This window comes from Lissotriton vulgaris, chromosome 12, assembly GCF_964263255.1.
Source record: "Lissotriton vulgaris chromosome 12, aLisVul1.2, whole genome shotgun sequence".
Taxonomy (NCBI): domain Eukaryota; kingdom Metazoa; phylum Chordata; class Amphibia; order Caudata; family Salamandridae; genus Lissotriton; species Lissotriton vulgaris.
Window position 1 is genome coordinate 366,644,717 of NC_141700.1, and position 23,677 is coordinate 366,668,393.

General features: G+C 43.6%; 1 protein-coding gene across 1 annotated transcript in view; it reads left to right on the forward strand.

The window, feature by feature from the left end:
- Nucleotides 1-23,677, forward strand: part of GPATCH1 (G-patch domain containing 1) — a 425,367-nt gene that overhangs the window by 123,010 nt on the left and 278,680 nt on the right. The window contains exons 5-7 of the mRNA XM_086945137.1: nucleotides 911-1,008; nucleotides 1,153-1,211; nucleotides 1,296-1,538. Of these exons, the coding sequence (XP_086801263.1) occupies nucleotides 911-1,008; nucleotides 1,153-1,211; nucleotides 1,296-1,538 (400 nt within the window). The remainder of the gene's footprint in view (nucleotides 1-910; nucleotides 1,009-1,152; nucleotides 1,212-1,295; nucleotides 1,539-23,677) is intronic.

The following is a 23,677-nucleotide window of genomic DNA, read 5'->3' on the forward strand; positions in this document are numbered from 1 at the left end:
TTCTGTGTATTCATCAGTTCTGGTTTATTGTAGAAATCCTGTATTTCTCTTTGGTCGTTGTTGTACTATATAAATGTTTAAAAAAATCAATCAATAAATGAATTAAAATGCGTGTGGGAGAGGTAAGACAGATTATGATTAAATAAAGTAATGTAAAAGCAAATAACATCTAGTAAGTTTGGTAATCTAGTAATTGTTGTAGAACAAAATACAGTTTCTTTAGATACAATTTAATTGCCTGTAAATATACATATATACAATTGAACTTCATGCACCCATTTCTATGAATATGGGATTTGGATTGGTGAGGTTAGATTAGTTTCATGTACATAAAATCATCTACATATCTCTGATTCGGGTAAGTCTGCTCCGAGTATCAAGATAGCTGCGGTATTAGGAAGAAGGCATTAAATAAATATTTTTTGCCTTCTGGTTGTCATCAAGAAGCTTACGCAACAGTTGCAAAGTGGATAGTCTGTTGCATCCTACAATGCTATCCATTCAATGAGTTCAGGCTCCTCAGAGAGTTCGCAGCCCGTACCTATCATCAGTAGCATGCCAAAGACATGTTCTCAAGGGAGACATTTGCATGGCATTTATGTGGGCCACTCTGAATGCCTTCTGGAAGCATTACTCGTCCAGAAAATGATCCAGCATTTGGCCAGGACATACATATTCAGTTTATATGCTTAGAGGCTGGGCACACTTATGGTGTCTTCCCACGCACAGTGTTTAGGCTTTGGAATCAGATTTTCAACTAGTCAGGATAAGAGAGAGCCTTACGATAGTAAAAATTACCTTCAGACAGATTGTATGACTTTAGTCCTTACTCTCGCTTCTTCACAACACTCACCCGTCCTTTCACAGAACACATGACTTGCTTCAGTAATGCATTGTATTTTTTTCTTAGAATATCCATTGGTGTCCAGTTATTGAGACAAATGGGCTGGAAAGAGGGACAGGGAGTTGGACCTCGAGTAAAACGAAAGCCACGCAGACAAAGATCTGGTACGTTGTGCTTCCTTATGCTTTGGAAGACCATTCTCTGGATTTAGTTAAATATTTCTTAAATACTTTGTTACGAGGTAGGCACATTTTCCTTCAGGTTGTTAACTGATTGTGAATTATTACAATCTTTTTGTTTCATGGCAGACCCAGAAGTGAAAATGTATGGCTGTTCTTTGCCTCCTACCGGCTCAGATCGATCAGAGGTACATCTTCTCTTTTTGATTCTTGAGTATATTCTTGTGCACTGATGACAATGTCATTAATTTCTCTCAATCTTCTATTAAAAGGATGAAGATGATGAATACCAGCCTGAGAATGTGACGTTTGCGCCAAAGGATACCATACCCATAGATTTCACTCTGAAGGACAATGTTCAGGGTCTGGGATACAAGGGGCTCGATCCTCTCAAGGCGTTCTTCGGAACATCACAAGAGAGCCTGAATGTATTTACTGATGGGTCAGAAAAGACGAGATCTCTGATCGGGGATGTAAGACAGAGTAAAGGGAGGAAGCTAGGCATCACAGGACAGGTGAGCAATGTCTGTGGCATTCAGAAACCACTCAGCATATCCTTATTCAGTGTAATCTAAGAAAATGATGGCTAACTGTTAAGTTATGATTGCTTTTTTCATTAAATACTTTATGTGGTCATACTTATGTGACATATTTCTGTTTTTAATAACTGTATGGCACATACATTTTGCTTTCCATTTCATTCCAGGCGCATTTGTAAAACACTGTTGGACTAGAGAAGGGCATACCACAAACACAAATAGAAGCACTGAGGAAAGGGCCCAACCTAACACAGCATATTCTTAATGTGTCATGTATACTTCAAGTCGTTATTCACCCTACACAGGTCATGTGCAAGGATATTCCATTTTTATCTCTGGTAGAAAAAAGTCGTCCACTAAGACCTAGTTCACTTTTGGGGCCACCATCAAGTGTTGTTTTGCAAGCACAAGTTTCCAGCAGGGTGTGATTACGAGATTTTATTTTTCAAATGGATGAACGATTTCATGTACTAGATTTGGGAATCTAGGGTCAGATCTAAAAAGTAATAAGAAATGAAGTGGCGAAGCACAAGACTCATCTTTATTGTCCTAAGTATATTAGTCTTAATGCATGCTGTGCTTTTCTTTGTTCCTTCTACAGCTGATGTGTACAAAGATACCACTGCTTGACATGCAGGGCATAACTGTAGGTAAGCTTGCGTGGAGAAGTGTGGCTCAATGGTTAGAGCGGCAGAGTGGAGAAGTGTGGCTCAATGGTTAGAGCGGCAGACCCTGTTGCAGAGGTCTAGCCCGGGACCAGGGTTCAATTCCCCGCCTCGGCGGGTCTTTGGCTCAAAAATTCCACGGACCTGATAATTCTCGCCTCGGTGCCTATTCTAATCATAGAGTCCCACTTTGCAACTCTGGGCAATAGCTTGGTTAATCTCCACAACGGCCCTCACAATGCTAAGGATGCCTGGCCTCCACCTTGGGGGTGCCCAGGAGTGGACGCCTCACAGGGAAAGCCAGGACGGGTTCCACAGCGGTATTCGTACAAGCGCCTTGAGACCCTTGCGGGTGAGTAGTGCGCTATACAAGTATCAATTTACATTACATTACATTAAGCTTGGCCACACCAACAACACAGCTTGTAATAGCAATATGCTCCAGCGTGATAAATAGCTGGAGTGTTTGGATGAGCTTCACGTAGGAGAAGTAAGATGTGTATGTGGTCTAAACTTGATCGTCTAGAAACCAAGGAAGCAACTGACATAAGATTGAAAGCTTTTTTTCTCAAGTTTTAAAAGTTGTTCAATCATACGGAAAGAATATGTTTCCACTGTGTAATTTCAGTGCAGTAGAATCTCGTTTGTTTTATTTTGTAAGCAGAGCAAATAAGTTGAATCCATTGAATGTCATTGGAAATGGCATGAAAGTAGGGGAAGATAATAATAAAGTATTTGGGGAGTTTCTTAATAAGCAGCGTGTCTTCACTGTAAATGTAAACTCACATGTTAGATGACTGCAGCAGTTAACAAAGTGGGTGGATGAAGATATGAGGGACGAAGGAACCCATCTTTAGCTGCTCTGGACACGTCCACCACTTCCACACTTATGATCCACCATCACGAAGTCGTTGAGGATGTCAAATGATGCCTAGAGACCCAAGTTCCTCAATAGTCCCCTTTGAACACCCTCTGTCATTGTCTGTGCACCTCTAGCTCAGTGTGCTGAGCTGCTCCAGCAATTTGAGCCCATTAATGATGTACTTCAGCCTTTTCAAGACGAATAATCGTTTTGTCCTGCGTTATAACTTTCCAATAGCTCTTCATGATACCTACAAATTCAGTGTTAAGTTCTAGAGCTATGTATCTTTTGCATTGTCTTTGTGCTTTCCTCACATAGCTCTTCACAGATTCAAACAACATATACGTGCAACTTCAGTCTGAGGAAGGAGTAATTTCAGTCACAGCCTGGGAAGGATTAGAGCTAGCTTCTTTTGATCCAGATGCTGCCTGCCTTTATCAGTTTTTTTCAATAGCTCAGACAACAGGTTCTCTCAGTGGGGAAGGGTGTATAGTTGCTTACCTCAGGCACTACTTAGATAATTTTAGAAAACTATTCTGAACCTGCTACCATAAATGCCATTTCAGGGAGAGTTGATAGAAACTGCAATTCTAATGTATCTTTTTAACTAACGGTTGGTTAATAGTCTTAAGCTAATTATCTCCTGTGGAATGATTTAGTACTAGTTGATATGTTCAAACATCTGTTCAATTTGGTGGTGCAATTTCTTGCAGTTTCAGTTTACAGTTACGTATGTTATGGCATTTGCCAGCACATTGAAGCAACTATTCAGAGCCAGGATCTTCAAAATAGGTGCTGGGCGTGCTTAGCATGCTACAAATAATATATTTCATAGCTTGATTCAACTGCCAAACTGTTCGTCAAGCTGCTACTGATGCAGTCACAGACTGTGTCTGAAGGGGACAAGATTTGTTGCGCTCAGTATGGTTTTAGGGACGGCTTAAGACTGCTGAACAGACACTTGACTTTTTGTTTGCATATTGCTGTGTACAATTTAGTTAGGAAGAGTGCAGTTCACCTTGCCTTGATGGACCTGACTTCAGTCTTTCAACTGAAGTTATGAAGCATGTTTCTGGGAAGTGGAGGTAGAGGACCAGTAAATAAAAGTATAGGTGAGGATGCACTCCAGTCCTGTACCATCCTTAAACTTTTGCCTGAATGGGCAGGGTACTAAAGTCTTTTCACCCACAGGAGCACTTAGAGGTGCATATTGCTCTAGCCCCCACTATGTGTAATGAAAAAAAATCTTTATTTTGTGTACGTGCCAATTCTTCAAGGGTAGGTCAGAGGGTACCCACTTTTAGTGTTTGTAGATGATGCATTATTTATATTGAGACCCCCAAAAGGCCTGTAGCACCTTCTGCACCCATTAGCTTTGTGGACCAACATGACCTGAAAGTAAACACTTCTATATTAAGATCAATTTTAGCCATGCAGTTTAGAAAGCAAATTAATATATGACAACAGCTCCGTGAATAAAGTTAAAACCCTCTCTTACTTGAGTGTTAAATTGAATGATAGTCTAAACTGGCTTGCCAACTGACTAACAAACAGAGATGTATTCTTTCAATAAAGGGTGTGAAATTCAAATTTTCGATGAGAAACTAGTAACATAAATGCTTAAAGGGTCTAACAGTTAAATGTTTGGCTAGCTTCTCACTATGGAAGTGGTTCACTGGGCTATTTTAACACAAAGTTGATTCAACTTGAAGAAAATTGGTTTTCCAGACAGTTTACATATCTCCTACAATAAACAGTGGGCAGGGGTGCAGAATTGATTATCTCACTGAACACTTCTGTAGATTATTTTAGACAGTGCTATTCTGTACCATTTAGCATAATTGAAACATCAAGGACAGAAGTTGCAAAAGCAATGTTTTTCATTAGCTGAACTTTACACAGCCTAAACCACTTCCGTGCTTCAAAACTATAGTGTACCAATTGATATATTCTCACATCTGTCGAATCTGCAGGTGTGATTCTTTACAATTGTAAGTTTTGTATAATCTGAGGTATGCTAATTGCTCCTAGTCCCTCTCTCTTTAAAATAGTAAAGAAGCTTTATCCAACTTTTAACAGATCGTTTTCATTAATTGATTCAACATCCAAGCTGGTGGTCAGGCTCCTACGGATACTCCTCATAAATGCTGCATGATTTTTTGATAAGGTTGGAAACCACAGAACAGTGACTTAACCTTGATTTACTTTGTCCATACAATAGAAAGTGAAAGGTGGTGCAATCCACCTAGCCACTATTGGCCTAATTTTAGCCACTGACCTGTCAATAGACTCAACTTCTGGTTCATGCTTCAGAATGAAGATGCACTGCAGTCTGTCCACATCTGTAAGGTATGGCATGCATGCCAAGTGTAGTATAGCCTTTCCATCCATATGTTCAGTTAGGAGTGGGTATTAGCCCCCACTGATTATTTATTCTATATGTATACTTGATAGAGATTTACCTGGATTCCGTATGGGCTGATTCTCCTAGGGCAGGGTGGAAACACATCACCCTTTTAATATATGCACTGTTCAGTTTATGAAATATTGATCTGGAGAACCCAGATTGGCTTAAAGCTTCTAATCTTTGTTTGTGTTTCCTCCATTGACCAAAACAAATTAAAGCGCATCCCTTTTATGTGTTCAGTTGGATGCAACTTAAAAAACAAGTCCAAGTATGTTAAAAACAACTCTGTGGATATAGGTAAAATCTTCCCTTTTTACATTTTGACTTTGACGATCCAAAGCGTTTGATGTACCTAACCAATACAGGGAGATATATGTTGAAGGTAATTGGTGCGCTATTCAAATTATGGCAGTAATTTGTTGGAATGGTATAACAGAAATCCTTATGATTAACAAGGCATCTTTACAGTCAAAATATATATATTCTAACTGCTCCGTGCGAGAATGGCATGTTGGGGCAGTACTAACCCAGAATCCATTTAACTCCAGAAAATTGGAATGCATTTGCTTAAAGGGTCTTTCACGATGTTCCAGCACCAATAATGTACATCAAGAGTTCTTGCTTCCCTACATAGCCGATAATTTCACTTTTACACATTTGAAACTGTGGGTTGCAGTTTAGCTAAATGAACAGACTGAGTTAAATAATATGATTATTAAAGATGTATGTTGTGTCGAAACAGCAACACAGATACCATGGACTCCATTTACATGTACACATTTGTACTCTAGATCACCCGAGCTTGCATACACCCATAGGCTATTTTTCAAATCAAATCGAGTTCATTGGGTAATAGAAGAAGTGAACAACAGACATTCATATGAATTCCACATTGTCTTCTTCTAAAACTGCTGTGTGTAAAAAACATAAATCAGTGGGACTCCGGGATCCTCAACTTGGATGCCCTGTTTGTATTGTCCAGAAGTTGCACTTGCTGTTTAAGCCGTAGGATGGATGTAATGGCACGGCCCTATAAGATAGAGTGACTCTCCAAATGAGCTTATTCTTCCTGTGAATGCTGTTATAGTCCACTTGACTTTTATTGCACTTTTATTTTGAATTCCTACATGGCGCTTTCCTGCTATGCCATTCTTCTATATTTTTAGTTATGGCTCATAGGTCATCGAGGTATTCAAGCCACAAGGACTTTCCCCAGGGTGAGGTTCACCAGGCGGGGATCCTGGACTCAAATCACCATCTCACTCTTACTAGGGGAAGAGGTTTGACAATGGAGAAGTGTTCTGCTTTTTAACAGGAGCCCTTCTATTTGTTTGATTTAGGTTATAGGTGCTATATGCTCATGACTTGGTCCCCCCTCACTTTTTGCCTAGTAAATGATGTAATTTCGACTGAAAGTGCACTGGGTTCCTGCTAACCAGGTCCCCAGTGACAGAGCTCTTTCAAAAAACGGTACAATTGTTCCCCAAATTTGCAAAACCTTTAGGACCCTCTGTAAATCCCCTAGGAAATGGTACCCTGGTACATAGGACATGGGGAACTAAAAAGGGCCCCTAAGGGCTGCAGCATGAGTTGTGCCACCCAAAGGGACCCCTCACCAAGCCCATGCAATACTGCCAAAGTGAAAACACGACTTTGTCACACATCCCTGTGTGCCATGTCTCCTACCACTGCATGTGATACTTGTAAGTCACCCCTACAGCAGACCTGCCAGCCCTAAGGCAGGGTGGTTAGTACATATGAGGGCATACCTGCAAGAGCAGATATGCCCCTGTGCTGGTCAGTTCCATTTCTCGCAGTACAAGTGACCAGGAAAGCCATTTTAGAACATGTGATTGACACTGGTGAAAACGAGTTCCCCAGCTACATGATGGCTTCACTGAAAATAGAGATGTCTAGCATCAAACATCTCGTATTGGCAAACCCACTTTGATGCCAGTGTTGGATTTACCAATACATGCACCCAGAGGGCGCTTTAGAAGTGCCCCCTGAAAACCTAACAGCCTCTGTTATAGTTGCTGACTGGTTTCTACCAGCCTGCCACCCAAGATGCTGTTCTGGCCTCCAGGAGAGCCAGAACAGAAGCATGTCTGGGAAGAGGGTGTAACACCCCCAGGTTGACTGGCTAATTAGCCTTCCTTGAGTAACAAGCCTCAAAGGGCTGCTGCCTTCAAATTGCGAATCTGGCTGCACCTCACAGGAGAGAAAACCGGCACCTTTGTCAAGGCCCCCTTTGGCACCTGGACAGGCGGAAAAATTAGCTAGCCTGGTAGGCGTGCCACCTCCAGGTTAGTACCACCCCTAAGGTGGGCTACTGTGAGGTGTACAAGATTTTTAAGAAGTAACTATCTTTGTGATGGCCTTCTTAGGAATTCTGGGACAGGGTTATGCTCACTTCCCACAGGAAGTGGACATATAGGGAGCGAAGTGACTCCCAATGGTCAGCCTACTCTACACTCCCCTAACACTCCTAAATTCTGTATTTAGGGTAGTCCCTGGTACCAGAGAGGCAGATCCAGATGGCCTACAAAGAAGGACACGAAGAGCTGCAAAAGCAGAAGAGAGAACCTGAACTGACTCCAGCCCAGCTAACCTGTCTGCCGTTCTCCATTTAATCTGCACCAAAGTCGACTTGTCCTGCAGCCGTGTGCCTTAGGAACATGGGGAGACTGCCTGCCTTCAATAAAGACCAAGACCTCCCATGAGCAGCTGACCTGTTCAGAAGAAACTCCAAAAAAAAGACTGAGGCATCTGGAACAGCAGAAATCTGACACTCGAAGCCACCACTGCACCTGTTGCCGGCCTGAGTTGAAGTGGGCCACTGGTGTCAGCAAGGTTCCACTGCCCTCCAGAGCTCGATTTCATAGTGTATTCACCCTTCGTGGACTCCCTGACATTGCCTGCAGCCTCTGCACAGAGGCCTCCCTCGACTGCGACTGCTCCTTGTAAGAAAATTGGAAACTTAAGGACACCTCTGCATCCGGTGCCCCCGGGCTATGGAGTAGAGTACCCCAGGTATCCCTACAGCACTGAGCGTTGCACGTCTTGAACCCTTCATGTTGGTTCCCCCCAACTGGTCTCCCATTCAGAGTCTGCAGCCTCTTTTCACATTGACCGATCTCCATAGAAACCTATTGGGATCCCGACACTGATTTTTGCACCCTGCACCTCGCTACCTACATGCTGCTGGTGGTGTACTGTTGGTGCTGCCTTGGACCTTGACCATCACTCACCTTAACCCCTGGAGATTAGTCCTGTAAGTCGATGTACTGTACCTGTTTACAGAAGTTGTTCTTCCTTCCATAGGATAACTTTGCAGAATTCAAAAATTGCACTGTGTCCACTTTTTGAACGGAAAATACTTACCTGAACGATTTTTCTCCGATGCCTAAACATATTTGAAGATATTTTCTATTTTCATAAATTGATGTGGATCTCCTTCTTGAATCATGCTGTCATTTATTAATCATTGTGTGTATTTGCAAATGTCTTGCACTCCTCTGTGTTAAGCCTGAGGTTGCTTGACCACACTACACCCTAACAGAGCACTTTGGGATTCAGTAGCAAGCCCTGTCCACTCATAAGGGAACCCCTGGACTCTTTCCAATATATATATATATATTTTTTTATAAACCTATTTTTATTAACAACTGTGATGCAACATTTACATTTGCTATTGAGTGTGATTAAATTCGATTTGACAAATACCAATTTTACAGAGATCCGTGACACATTCCAAATCATAACAATCCTTTGTTACATTCTTTATGGTGTACATGGATCCGAAGGAGAGGGGATAGTTGGTGGGACACAAATATTACCCCGATATTCGTTCCATTTACCCCACTCCTGCCTCCATTTTTGTGGCATCCTCTTGCAATATAAACAGTTTTCTCTCACATCATACACCAGTCCATGTCTGTCTTCCAATCTGCCACTGTGGGAGCTGCATTAGCACCCCATAATCTGCCCACATTCCGTTTAGCTACCATCAAGCCCAGTGTCGCCCGCATTTTATCCTCACTATTTAGATCTGTAGGTTCCTAAATGTTTAGTAGACTTCTCTTGGCATCAGTGTCCATGCATACTCCAAAGACCTCCCTGAAAATTTGGTAGATTTAGAGTAAAGAGCCATATTACAGTTACCACCTAGTAGTAGCCATTTGTCCATTCTATAGCCCAGGTCCTCCCAATGTCGATCTGTGCAGTGATTAATTGCTGCCAGGTGAGCCGCCCAATAGTATTTTTTAATGTCGGGGAGCCCAATTCCTCCATCATACCAACTCCTCACTAGTTTTGAGAAGTATAACGGGGATGTCCCTCCAAAAGCAGTTCTCTCTGTACACTTTCTAATTCTTTAAAATATTTTGTCGGAACTGGGTATGGAAAGTTTTGGAGGGCATAGCGGAAGCGCGGCAGTGACATCATTTTGAATAACGTCGCTCTACCCAACAATGATAGAGGGGGTGCTTTCCAGTTCACCACATAGTGCTTCAATCGCTGTAATGGGGGAGCAGATTATGCTCGTAACTAGTATTAGGGTCTGCTGTACTGTAAATCCCTAGGTATTGAAATTCGCCTTTTGCTTCCTGTATGGCGCAGTCCCTACGTAGGGATGGAGGCTGTCCGTGAAGGACATATAATAGGGATTTGATCAATTGATATTGTATCCAGAATATTTGCCGAAATCGTGAATATGTTGAGAACTCTGTGAAATGATGCTTTGGGGGATGCCAGATATAACAGAACATCATCTACGTAAAGGGAGACACTGTCCTCCCAACTATCTGCCCACTTCAGGCCCCGAATAATGGGGTCCTTATGGATCCACGCTGCCCGGGGTTCCAGGGATAACGCGAAGAGAAAAGGGGACAGTGGGCATCCTTGCCTTGTCCCACGTTCAAGTGCAAAGACCGTCGATTTTTTATTATTGACTACTACCTGCCCCAGGGGTTCTGTGTATAGCAGACGTACCCATTTAATAAAGTTGGGCGCGCATCCCATATACTCAATGCTACAAAGAGGTATGGCCATTCAATGGTATCAACGTCATTGTGGCATCCAATGGCACCACGGCTGCATCCTCTCTTATAAATCCCTGACGCCATAACACTCCGTGCAACTTCCTTAGATTAAGTGCTGTGTTTCTGTGAGGCATAAAGCCTGACTGTTCCGGGTGTACCAGTTTATTGATCACCTTTACTAAACGATCTGCAAGTAGTTTGGCCAGAACTTTAGGTTTGACATTCAGTAGCTAGATAGGTCTATATGAAGAACATTTATTTCTGGGTTTACCTGTTTTGTGTATGATAACCAATGTGGCCACCCTTTGATCTAAGGGGAACACACCCAAGTCTTCGAACATGTCCTGTTGGTGTGGTGTGATTTTATGTGGTTTTAGTTTGGAAAGTTCGATTGGCAACCTATTAGGGCCCATGGCTTTTCCCGATTGAAGGCTTCTTATCGCCTGGGCCACTTCAACGTTGGTGAGGGCACTATCTAGTAGCTCCCTATCTTCAGTCTCTAAAATTGGGTGCGTATTGTTTGAGAGCAGAGCTGCAGAGTCTGCTTCTTGAAAGGAGGTGGTTGTCTGGTAAATAGATCGATAATAATGGGCGAATTCATTTGCTATTTCTTGTGGGTCTACTATTTTTATTCCCGATTCCGTGGTTAGTTCAGGTACCAGGCGGGTTGCTAATTCTTTCTTATCCAAACAGACCAACAACTTCCAAGCCTTGTCCCCTAGTTCATAAATCTACCTGCCTTATCCCTTCTCAGAGTCTTGGTCGTATCTGTAGTGATAGTTTTATATTCTTCCCTTTTAAGTGCTAGTGTGTGGAGTTTGTCCTGCTGTATTAGTCCCTTTGCTTCTTCCTCAATGAGGAGGATTTATTTTTCTAGTCTGACTAATTCTTTGATCTTTTCTTTACGTACTCTGGCAATCATTGAGATTGCCTGCCCCTAATTACTGCTTTAAAAGCTTCCCAAAGCGCTTGGGTTGAGGCTACCGATTCTTCGCTCTCAAGAAAATAAGGCTTGATGGCTGCTAACAGTTTCTCTTTGATGACTGGATTTCTAAGATACCACAGGTTAATCGGTGCTATCCTGCCCACCTGTTTCTCGCCCAGGGCCACCCTAGCCCATATTGGTGAATGATCTGATATGTCTCAGGCTAGGTGCTGGATTTCTTGAATATCGCTTACTAGAGCTGCTGGAGTAAGAAGGTAATCTATACCGGACAAACTATTATGTGCCCCTGAGTGAAAGGTATGTTGGCGGCTTTCAGGATGGTACCCTTTCCATGCATCGGCCAGTCCCATTGCGCCTATAAAGTCTGGAAGCCATCTTTGTGAGGGGCTTATGTTACAGGGAGTGGACCGGTCCAGTGACCCAGATACTACAGAGTTGAAATCGCCACCAACTACCAGGGGGCACTCAGGGAAGGATAGCAGTAAATTACCTAAATCTCTGAACATTTGCACCTGTAATCCTGGAGGGACATACACAGTTACAAGTGTGAGCGGCATACTCTGCCATTGACCTGATATGGCTGCATACCTGCCCGTCACATCTATCCAGGTGTGGTTGATTGATATTGGGAACAAATTCCTAGTCATAATGCCCACCCCCCTGGAGCCAGTAGTAAAGCCTGAGTGGACACTCAATCAGTATCCCCATCTGCTCAGAGCCTTACATGTGTTGCCAATGAGGTGCGTTTCCTGGAGCAACACAACGTCAGGAGATTGTCTCTTAATATACTGCAATACAATACTGCATTTCAATTTGTCCCCCAACCCGTTGACATTCCAAGATAGCGGCTTAAAATGTTATCCCCATTGCATACCAGTTGATATACTCATGCCTAACCGATCCCCTCTTGATATTTGTCTCACTCAGTGTCGAGTTATCTAATAAACTGCAAAACAATTCAACCCCAACCCAACTACCCCCCTCCCTGCTCCCCTGCACTCTGGGCCTCTAACTGCCCATGATTCAACTATGCAGAGTGCCTGTCGCCCTTAAACTGTAGACTGAAAGTAGAATTTATTGGGGGGGAAAACTCCACCGCCCAACCAACACTCCCCAGTCGACACATTACTCAGAACAACTCTGGGACTAACATAATAGTCATAATAGTTAATAAGACACTTAGCGTAGTCATCATGAGCGGCATCCATTATCTAGATCTTGTCAGCAAATCAGTTCTTAATCACTACAGTGTTCAATTGTTATTATTTATCCAGTATTGGGGTATATTTCATAGATTCACATGCCTGAATCATTCCCTGTTGCCGAGACGGGAGTCCCACTGTAAAAATACAAAAGCAGTGCCTTAGAAAACACAGTAGCAGGCTAAAAGAAAAAGCCCGTAGACCTAAAACTTAGTAGACTATCTACGTTATTATATGAAAAGAACTAAAAAATAGTTCCAACCAATCAGCCTCTAGAACCTTCCCAGCAGAGGCAGTTCTCCTCAGATTTTCACTGTACGTCGTGTGGAAGGGAGTCTCCCTGAGTGCCTACTCAGTTTCTTCACTTTTTCTTCTAGATGTCTGACATGAAAGCTCTTTTAAGAGCTTGTAGGACCTGTGAGAAGAAGAGGGTCCACGTGGACGACCAGCACAAGGATTGCATTTACTTCCTACATCCTAAACATGTTGTTAAGGATTGTAGAATCTGCCAGACTTTCCCTGCTAAAACTATTAGGGACAGGGAAGCAAGGCTTCTTTTACGGTTGAAATCTTTCTTGGCTGAGGAGGATGACAAAGCCTGTACATCTAGCAAGAGAGCTAGATCTCATGACCGCTCCTCCAGCGAGGGAAGGAAACCTCATAAGTCTTCCCATGAAGTCTCTGACCAGTCACCGAGGTCTCCAAAAATCTTCTCTGGGTCAAAGGTGTCTTCATCTCCTGAGGTTTCCAGTAGGCCTTCAACCACCAGAACCGTGAGTAAAACCCAGATTAAGACCCTCTCTCTGGTTTCCTCACATACGGTTTCTGTGACTTCTGCGGCCCGATGTCTACTGCTATGGTCTCCACTACTTCCATATATTTGCCTATTGTATCTTCTAAGATCTCCACTTCTAAAAAGTCTATGGTGGTGAAGGATTCCTTCTCTAAGTCTCCGTCGACGACTGCGTCGACGTCGAGCTCGTCGATGACGTTCCATCGACGACGAAGGTAAAGACTGTCGACGAAGAGCCCGTTAACAACGACACCGTCGACGAAGAGCCCGTCGATGATGACACCGTCGAAAAAGAGCCCATCGACACTGTTGATGAAGAGCCCGTCGACGACGACACTGTTCCATCGACGACGAAGGTTAAGACACCTTCGACGAAGAGCCCATTGACGACGACACCGTTCACGAAGAGCCCGTCGACGACACTTTCGACAGAGACCGTCGATGAAGTGCCCGTCGACGACGACACCATTGACAAAGAGCCCGTTGACGACAACACCGTCGACGACTCCGTCAATGACGACACCGTCGACGAAGACTGCTTCAATAAAGATTATCCCATCGACGACTAAGAGCCCGTCGACGAAGACTTTGTCAATGACAATTCCTCCAGTATCGCAAACCACTGCGATCTCCTACATTTATTCTCATATCCTGGAAACTTATGTTGAGGATGACGACTTTGAGGAGGAAGATGATGAGGGACCATTCGACATTGCTCGCCAACCCTCTGAGCTTCAAATAAACTGTCAGCAGGAGATGAGGAAGAGGACGACCAGGAGCAATACTACCAGAAGCACCTCTCTACACCATATCAAAGACCTCCCAGAAGGGTTCCGGACCCAGGAGAAACAAGTCATCTGCCTCCTACACTCATCCAAGCTCTGCAAGCCATGCTGGCTGATTACCGGCAAAGATTTCCTCCAGTGTCAACCGCTCCTGATTTGCCTCCTGTACCTACTGAAGTACCAGTCTCTCTGCCTCAAACGGATGTTTCTAGTTCTCCATCACAACCTGGAGCAGTTCCTCAAACGCACCATGATACTTCTTCTTCAGACAAAGAAGGTATTGAAGAAGGGGAATTAACCGACAATGCTGGCAATGTGGATCCGTAGGACGATTATGTCATTCCCATAGCTTCACCACCTATTCTTCAACCGTCAGACTCTCCGCCAGAGGACATCAGCGGTTTTCCCAACCTAATGCAGCGTGCTGCAACAAGATTTCAGTTACCAGTCACAATTGAACATACTGATTGCTTCTTGCATGATTTCACGGAGGAATACAGGAAGGTGACTAGAGCGATCCCCATCATTGACTACATTTGGAATGAAGGGATAAAAATAATGAAGACGCCTGCCTCTATACCTGCGGTTCTTCCGCGCATTGAGAAGAAGACCGTGCTCCTCCAGACACATCATCTTGTCTGATAGGTCATCCTCGACCGGATTCAGTCACAGCACAGGCTGCGCAGCAAAGATCCAAGAACCCAGCTATGCCAATTTCAACACCTCCAGATAAGGAAAGGAGGAGTTTGGACCTCATAGGGAAAAAGTTTTCATCCAATGCAGCATCCTCAATTAAAGCAGCAAATTCACTGCCCATACTGGGTCTTTACAACCACCAGATGTGGTCAGACATGACAGAGTTCTTGGAACTTATCCCGGAAGGCAGTAAACAAGAAGCGTGAAAAATTCTCTTCGAAGGAGAGCGAGCCGCATCCGAGATTATAGACTGCGCTCTAGATATTGCCAATACCAACTTTAGGCAACTTGCTGGAGCTGCAGTACTCAGACGCCAAGGATGGCTTAAAGCTACATCTTTTAGGCCAAAGGTGCAAACAAAAATATTGGACATGGCATATGATGGTGATTACTTATTTGGAAAGCATATAGATGAAGCCCTTTTAGCCATAAAGACAGATACTGATACAGCAAAGTCTTTGGCTGCGCTCCAATACAAACATGGATCGTTCCGAGGGGCTAGAGGTCGTAGCTTTACTTCAAGAGGTGGATACCAGCAACAAAACAGACAATATCAAACGCAATATAGGCAGCCATACGGCCAATCGTCTTACAGACAATCTTCTTCAAGTGGTTTCTCTCGCCAGGGCGGGCGAAAGCGATCAAACAATCAGGGTCGCGATTCCAATAGGAAGCAATGAGTCCAGCAGGACGCCAGTCCTCCCTACTTCCCTCCCTGTGGGCTGAAAGATTTCAGCCTTTCTTCAACAATGGCAACAAATCACTTCAGATCAATGGGTTTTCGATCTGATCAACAAGGGTCACACCCTGGAGTTCGTCAAACGACCACCTATTCCCCCACCCAAAGGTCCCCGCTCCCCTCCCCCTCGTCTTCACTTACTTTTCATAGAAGCCTTAAAAATGCTCCATAACAATGCTATAGAAAAGGTTCCATCATCTCAGAAGGGAAGAGGGTTCTACTCTCATTTCTACCTCATAAAGAAAAAATCAGGAGAGTGGCGCCCTATTATCGACATTCGCAAGCTCAACAGGTTTTTAAAGACACAGAGTTTTCGGATGATGACGCTTGCCGAGGTTTTAAGCTGTCTCAGCGAAGGGGATTTTATGGCTTCTCTGGATTTGGAGGACGCATACTTCCACATCCCTCTACATCCCAAACATCGCAAATACCTATGATTCACAGTGGCTGGCGTCCACTATCAGTTCAAGGTTCTCCTGTTCGGGCTGAAATTGGCACCAAGGATCTTCACGAAGTGCCTCGCACCAGTGGCAACATCTCTGAGATCTCAAGGAATACACGTGTTCCCTTATCTCGACGATTGGTTAATCAAGGGACCTTCTCAGCAGGTAACCGACGATGCCTTATCAACATGCCTACATCTCTTCTCAAAGTTAGGACTCACTCTCAACGAAAGCATGTCCTCTTCAAATAATTCCCTTTCTGGGAGCGATGCTAGACACCATGCAGTGCAAAGCATTCTTGTCAAGAGATCGCCAACAACGTCTGCAAAATTGGCGATATCCATTTCAAGAAGAAGTTCAGTTTCTGTCCGAACATTCGCTTCTCTTCTGGGGATGTGCTCATCGGCAATAAACCTGGTACCTCTAGCACGGCTCAGAATGAGACCTCTGCAAGAGGAGTTGCATCTACAATGGCATCAAGCCGTAGGGTCATTTGACGACTCCATCAAGGTCACATCGCGCATGATAGACTCTCTACATTGATGGTCTTAGAAAGCGAACCTCACTCCGGGCCTCTCTTTCTCGCCCACTCCTCCAAAATTCATTCTAACAACAGACGCCTCTATTGAAGGATGGGGAGGCCTTCTCCAGGATCTACAAATTCAGTGAAGATGGACCCAGGAGTACAAGCAACAGCACATCAACAGACTGGAACTGCGTGCCATCTTTCTCTCTCTGCAAGCATTCCTCCCGAGGATTGCGGGATCTTCCGTGCTGGTCCGTACTGACAATACCACCAGCATTATTACATCAACAAACCAGGGGGAACAAGGTCTCAGTCTCTGTCGCTGGAGGCTCAGGAGCTGTGGGAGTGGGTCACAGCCCACAATATAACATTAAGAGCAGAGCATGTCAAAGGACTTCAAAACACTTTGGTAGACACCCTGAGCAGATCTTTCTCGGGCTGTCACAAGTGGGAACTAGAACAGGAACAACTGGAGAAGATCTTTCACGATTGGGGCAAGCCAACATTAGATCTTTTTGTGACGAGAGAACAAATAAATGGCAATTTTACGCCAGCAGATTCCCTCAACAGGGATCCAGAGGGAATGCCCTGTCCATGCGATGGTCAGGGATTTGTGCGTACGCTTTCCCCCCGATACCGTTCATCCCGAAGGTACTTCAAAAAATGAAGAAAGAAGGCTGCCGTCTCATACTAATTGCACCCCGTTGGCCAAGGCAATTTTAGTTCCAGGAAATGCTCTTACTATCCCCGGACAATCCTATACCTCTAATCCCAATACTAAGGATGTTGACAACGGAGAAGGGTCAAATTCTTCATCCAGATCCACAGTCACTGCGCTTGCACGCATGGCTCCTGATTTTCTTAGAGTTCAAAGACCTGAACATCTCTCAAGCCTGCCGGGAAATTCTAGCTAAGTCAGTGCCCAGAGTACAGTTAAAACCTATCGCTTAAAGTGGAAGCGATTTTGTCATTGGTGCGAGGCGAATGATCTCCATCCTATTCAAGCTTCGGCGGAGGATATTCTTCCCTATTTATTATCTCTGGCCAAAGCTGGGCTTGTGTTCTCCTCTATTAAGGTTCACCTTGCTGCAATTTCCAGATTTCGGTAGAGCTCTAACAAAGCTTCACTTTGTTCATCTTCTCTTATCAAACAATTCATGAAAGGACTTTTTGGAGCTTTTCCGCCAATACGTGCGCCTCCTCCTGAATGGTAGTTGAACACAGTGTTGGCTCAATTGATGAAAAGCCTGTTTGAACCCATACACAAGGCTGAGCTCAAATTTCTAACATGGAAAGTGGCAGTTTTATTAGCTATTACTTAAGCTCGAAGGGTTAGTGAAATTCAAGCTTTCACCATCGCAGAATCCTTTTTGCATTTCTCCAGAGATTATGGGCTAGATGTAGGTAAATTAGATTTACCGATTCTATAATACTGAATTTTACCGATTCAGTATTTTAGAATCGGTAAATTTGATGTAGGTAATAATTCGGTATTTTTTACCGAATCGGTATTTGCTATTTAATCCTATGGGACATGAAGCCCATAGGATTCAATAGCAAATACCGATTCGGTATTTACCGAATCGGTAAAAATACCGAATTGCCAAGGGGGACAGGGTGTCACTTTGACACCCTGTTACACCCCTGTTTCTGGCATGTGTGCCATGTGGCACACATACATGCCCTAAGGGCATGTATGTGTGTTCCATGGCACAGGTGTACATGCACAGATGTGCATGTACACAAGAATTCGTTATTTACCATGCAATTGTATTACATGGTAAATAACGAATTCTAAAGAACCTTTAGCACTGTTAGAAGTGCTACCTACATATGAAAATACAGATTCGGTAATTTTACCGATCGGTAAATTTACAGAATCGGTAAAATTTACCGATTCTGTAATTTTACAGAATCAGTAATTTTACCGATTCGGTAAAATTACCGAATCTGTAGGATTTTCAATGCCCTATATACCAATGTCAAAATACCGTTCGGAAACGGCCGAAAATCGGTATTTTCGGCCCTTTCCGACCGGTATTTTGACACCTACATCTGGCCCTTTGTCACTTAAAGGACAAATCCCAAGTTCATCCCTAAGGTACCGTCTCAATTCCATTTAAATCAGTCTGTAAAGCTTAAAACGTTCTTTCTGGACCCAACCACACCAGTGGAAAGAGCTTTACACTCGCTCGACGTCAACCGTTGTCTTCAGTTCTATTTACAGAAAACTAAGGACATCAGACGATCCAATCAGTTATTTGTCACCTATGGTCAGGCCACACTCAGAACTGCTGTATCTAAAGCGACAATAGCCAGAGGGATTGCTTCAGCTATTAATTTCTGACATGAGAAAGCCAACAAACCTTTGCAGAGAAAGGTCAAAGCGCATTCCACTAGAACTATGGCAGCATCTAATGTTTTATTTGCTGGTGTGACATTGGAAAACATTTGTCGTGCTGCGACATGGAAGAATGTCCATATGTTCACGAAACATTACTGCCTACAATCTGCATCGCAGGACGATACAGCTGTAGGACAAGCCGTTCTTCAACATCTGTTTCACTAAGGTTAGACTTATGTATTCATTTATGCTGCATTATATATATATATATATATATATATATATATATATATATATATATATATATAACGTCCACAATGCTGCTTGAGCGAACCTCGACCAACCAACACTGATGCCGTCGGTAGTAGCAGCCGCTACCTCAATATTTGTAGGTACTGGATCCCACCGATTTCGAAGGACACAGAGACGGCACACCAGGAAATCTTGCACAAATCCTTTATTGTGCACTCTTTAACCAAGTCCTTGGTTAAAGAGTGCACAATAAAGGATTTGTGCAAGATTTCCTGGTGTGCCGTCTCTGTGTCCTTCGAAATCGGTGGGATCCAGTACCTATATATATATATATATATATATATATATATATATATATATATATATATATATATAATGTAAAATATATTTATGAATTTCAAGTGATGCTTATTCTTGTATTTTAAATGTATCTCTCTTTAAGTACTGTTAATTTACATGCATTCTATAACCTGAAACTGTATATTCCTTTTAATGTTCTAACGTTCCCGGATGTGTTTCGGAGTATATAAACCCTGTCTCCCACTGTCCGCAAACTAAACTATTTGGCTTACTGATTGCTATTCTATTCTGATTCAGGCATGTGAATCTATGAAAGATACTCCAATACTGGATAAGAAAACAAGTTACTTACCCGGAACTCCAGTTATCCAGTATTGGTATCATTTATAGATTCACATGCACCCACCCTCCTCCCCGGCGAGACAGTTCTTTACTTGGGATCCCTGCTTCCCACTTGTGCTACGAAAATCTGAGGAGAACTGCCTCTGCTGGGAAGGTTCTAGAGGGTGCTGATAGCTGATTGGTTGGAACAATTATTTAGTTCTTTTCATATAATGCTGTAGATAGGCTACTAAGTTTTAGGCCTATGGGCTTTTTCTTTTAGCCTACTACTGTTTTTTCTAAGGCACTGCTTTTGTATTTTTATCGTGGGACTCCCGCCTCGGCGACGGGGAATGATTGAGGCATGTGAATCTATGAAAGATACCAATACTGGATTACTGTAGTTACAGATAAGTAACTTGTTTTCTTCTCCGCCAGTGGAAAGGCCGCTTCAGCTGCAGCACTCATCTCGTCCAGACCGATTTAAGCCTTTGCCAGCGTTGTGTGTTTCCGCAGGTCTCCAACTCTCCAACGAGTCAGTAGCTGCTTCCAGGTTGTCAAAAAACCAGGCTTTGCCTTCCGCTGCGACTTGAAGCCTCACGGGGAACTGCATTACATACTTAACTCTCTTTTTCTGAGCCGTTTCTTGACATCGAGAAAGGACCTTCGTTGTCATTGAATATTTAACGTGAAATTAGGAAAGGAGATCTCACAGTTTTCATATTTTAAGGGGGGGGGGCAATCGGGCCATACGCAGTATGCTGTCTCTATCCCTAAAATTCTAAAGTTTAGCCAGCATTGGATGAGGAGGTGCTCCATGCTTTGGTCTTCCTCTGAGAATTTTGTGCGCCCTTCGACAACAAAGAACTTTGATAGTCCCTTGGGCTGGAGATGCTTGAGTATCAGTTCTTCACCAAAAAGGTCAGTCGCCGGGCCTTCTGCTCATTCCGGAAGCCCAATTATTCTTATGTTATTTCTTCGGGTTCGGCCTTCGTAGTCATCCAGCTTTTCTTCTGCCAGCTTACAAAACACTTGCAAGTCCCTGATGTCTTTTTGCATTTGGTTTGCATTACCTACAAGATTTGCGGTGACCATTTCCAGGTGTTTGACCTTTTCCCCCATTTTGTGCAGGTCTGCCTTTATTGGCACAGCTTCCGTTGTGATAGTGTCCCTTTTGTTTTCCAAGGAGGTACACACCCCGAGATAGCATCCATAATGTCCTTTAATGTTGGGTCTTGTTCCTCACTCTCTGGTCTGATCGCCATTTTGGTTTTGACATTATGATCGGATTCAATTGGTTTCAGCAACATATATTTGTCCAGTTTTGTCTGCTGCGACCCTTTGAGTCCCTTGGCACCCAACATTTCAGTTCTTTCCAATCACAGGTCCAGTGATCGCCTCTCGCTTCCCTTTTCTCCTCTGCCTAGATGTGATATAGAGTTGCTTGCTTCTTCCTTTCTCGCCCAATATAGTGCCAGCTCAGTGCATCTGCCACTACGTTTGTAGGAGCCTGTTTTAGGGCTTGCTTAGTCCTCCTCCACTCTCTTCATTAACTAATGCACGGGCCCCAGGCCACTAGTCATTTATGTCCCCACTTTACTGTTCCATGTGTTAGGGCCGGCTATGCAGTATAGCACTAGGTGTGGTAGTTCAGGTTACTGATGCCAAAAGGATCCCCTGGGCACCACAGGCAAAATTGCAGGAACCAGGTGTAGCTTTATATATGTACTTGCCTTATTTGGAGGTTGCATTCAGTCAAGCTGGTGGGTCCTGTGGCAATTATTGCAATCAGGGTTTTTTTCCCCTTGGAAACTTCTTCTACCTGGCCTTCACCTGCTGCGAGGCCCAATTCCCATCCACATCCACTGTTGCGGCAGTCCTGATCGCTGATCCAGTCCAAGCAACAATAATAGACGATTGCTACCCCGAGAACGCTACGATGCACGGAAGGGCCGCGAGCCGTTGCGCACCTCTCCAATGTGCTTCAGCGACCTTCCTGCAGTTATCAGTGTTAGGGCCTTACTGCCCACTCTTCCACCAGCCTCTCTACTGTGTCGTATCGTCACTCCGGAAGACCCGTGATGCGGCCTCCTCAATCCTAGTTTCCCAGATTTCGTGTGTGAAGTAGGCCGCAGGACCTCTGTTCACGTTGGCAAGGGGGCCACCCCTTGGTGTCCCCACGCACATAGGTGCAATCATGGCTTGCCCAAGCTCCCGGACTTTGAGAGGCCGCAAGTCACAACACTGTATCTTGTCAGCCGCTGCGTCCTGCGGCTCTGTTTTTTCACCAGCGGCACCCTCGGTGTCTTAGGTCATCCCGTTGTTGCTCAGAAACCGGATCAGTGTGTTGAAAGATGGGTTTGTCCATCGGGGTATGCCGGAGCTGTTCTATCCGTTGGCCATCTCGTTTGGTGGCTAAGCCATGCCCCCCCCAGCACGGTATATTTTTGATAAATCGCATAAAGAGCCAGCTTCCTACAGGTGCCACGAAGCGCTCTAGTTTTTGTTTATTTTACACTTGGTTATAGGTGCCATTAAATGCTCCATTATTGTTGGACAGCCCAAACTTATTCAAGCCTGAGGTGGATATGTAACATCTGAAGCTGCAGTCATCCGTTTTGCAGGCAAGAGCCAGTACAGCACCTACACTTTTTAAACTCATTCATTCCCAGCTGCTTCCTTAGCATGCTTTGTTGCACAACTGTCTCAGCAGGAGCAGGCAAATTCTCTGCAAACCCTGTATGCTTGGGATCACTTAGGACATGATCAAGAAGGTTCTTAACCCGTATTCACGACATATAATGCGTCGAAATTGACTGTTTGGGGTACAGAGCTGTGCACCGCCTCTTCAACAATCAACAATGGACATGCCAAGAACTTTCTTTTATTCAGTCACCACTGCAGGATGGAGGGGCACGTCGACACAGTTTTATTGGGTACATCTCGCAGTACGAAAAACAAGGAGTAGGTAGTCAGGTGATATTGAGCTATAAGTTTTACTTGGTTTGTAGATATTGTGCTAAAAAAAAACATTTTACAGTGCTTTCTAATAATGCTCTGAAATAAATAAACTTGGACTTATGATGTTTTCTGCCAGCTAATGGAAATCAGTGCTAGCAAAGAAAACTATTAGATTTGTTTATGTTTTTACTACTTTGGAGTTTGATTAATAGCAAGGATCCTATTAGCAAATAATTAAACATAAACCAACTATTCAATAAATAATAACAAACCAGTATTATAAGCAAACAACAACTAAATAACAATGTAGTATTCAGACGAAATGAATATGGGACATTTACCTGCCATGATTTTTAATGCAATGACTTTATCTACATATATATAAGACGTCAACACAATTAGGTTCGAAACAAATAGCATCCCCTTCCCTCCCACCACGCTCCATTTACAACAAAATAGCTTATGACTTTGAAAGAGTGAGAGAAATAAATGAATCGGCAGGTAACCAAAGAACATGACTAACAAAGAGAAACATTGAAATTGGTGTGTGAGGAGCTGTCTACTAAGGCAGAAACCGACATTAAGGCTGCAGATCCTGTTTTGTTGACGTTAATTGTAGAAGGCTAGTGATGCCTTCAATCTTAAGGGGTCAAGATGCTTACAGTTAAGAAGTCATTAGCCACTTCTAATGGGGTGTGAACCCGACTTCCAATATATTCTGGCACAGTACACCATTACTTTATGGTCACGTGTGATTGGGACGCTGATGTATTGCCAGATGGTTTTCACAGACTAGATAAAGCAGGGTTCATGGATACATGGCACATTTCT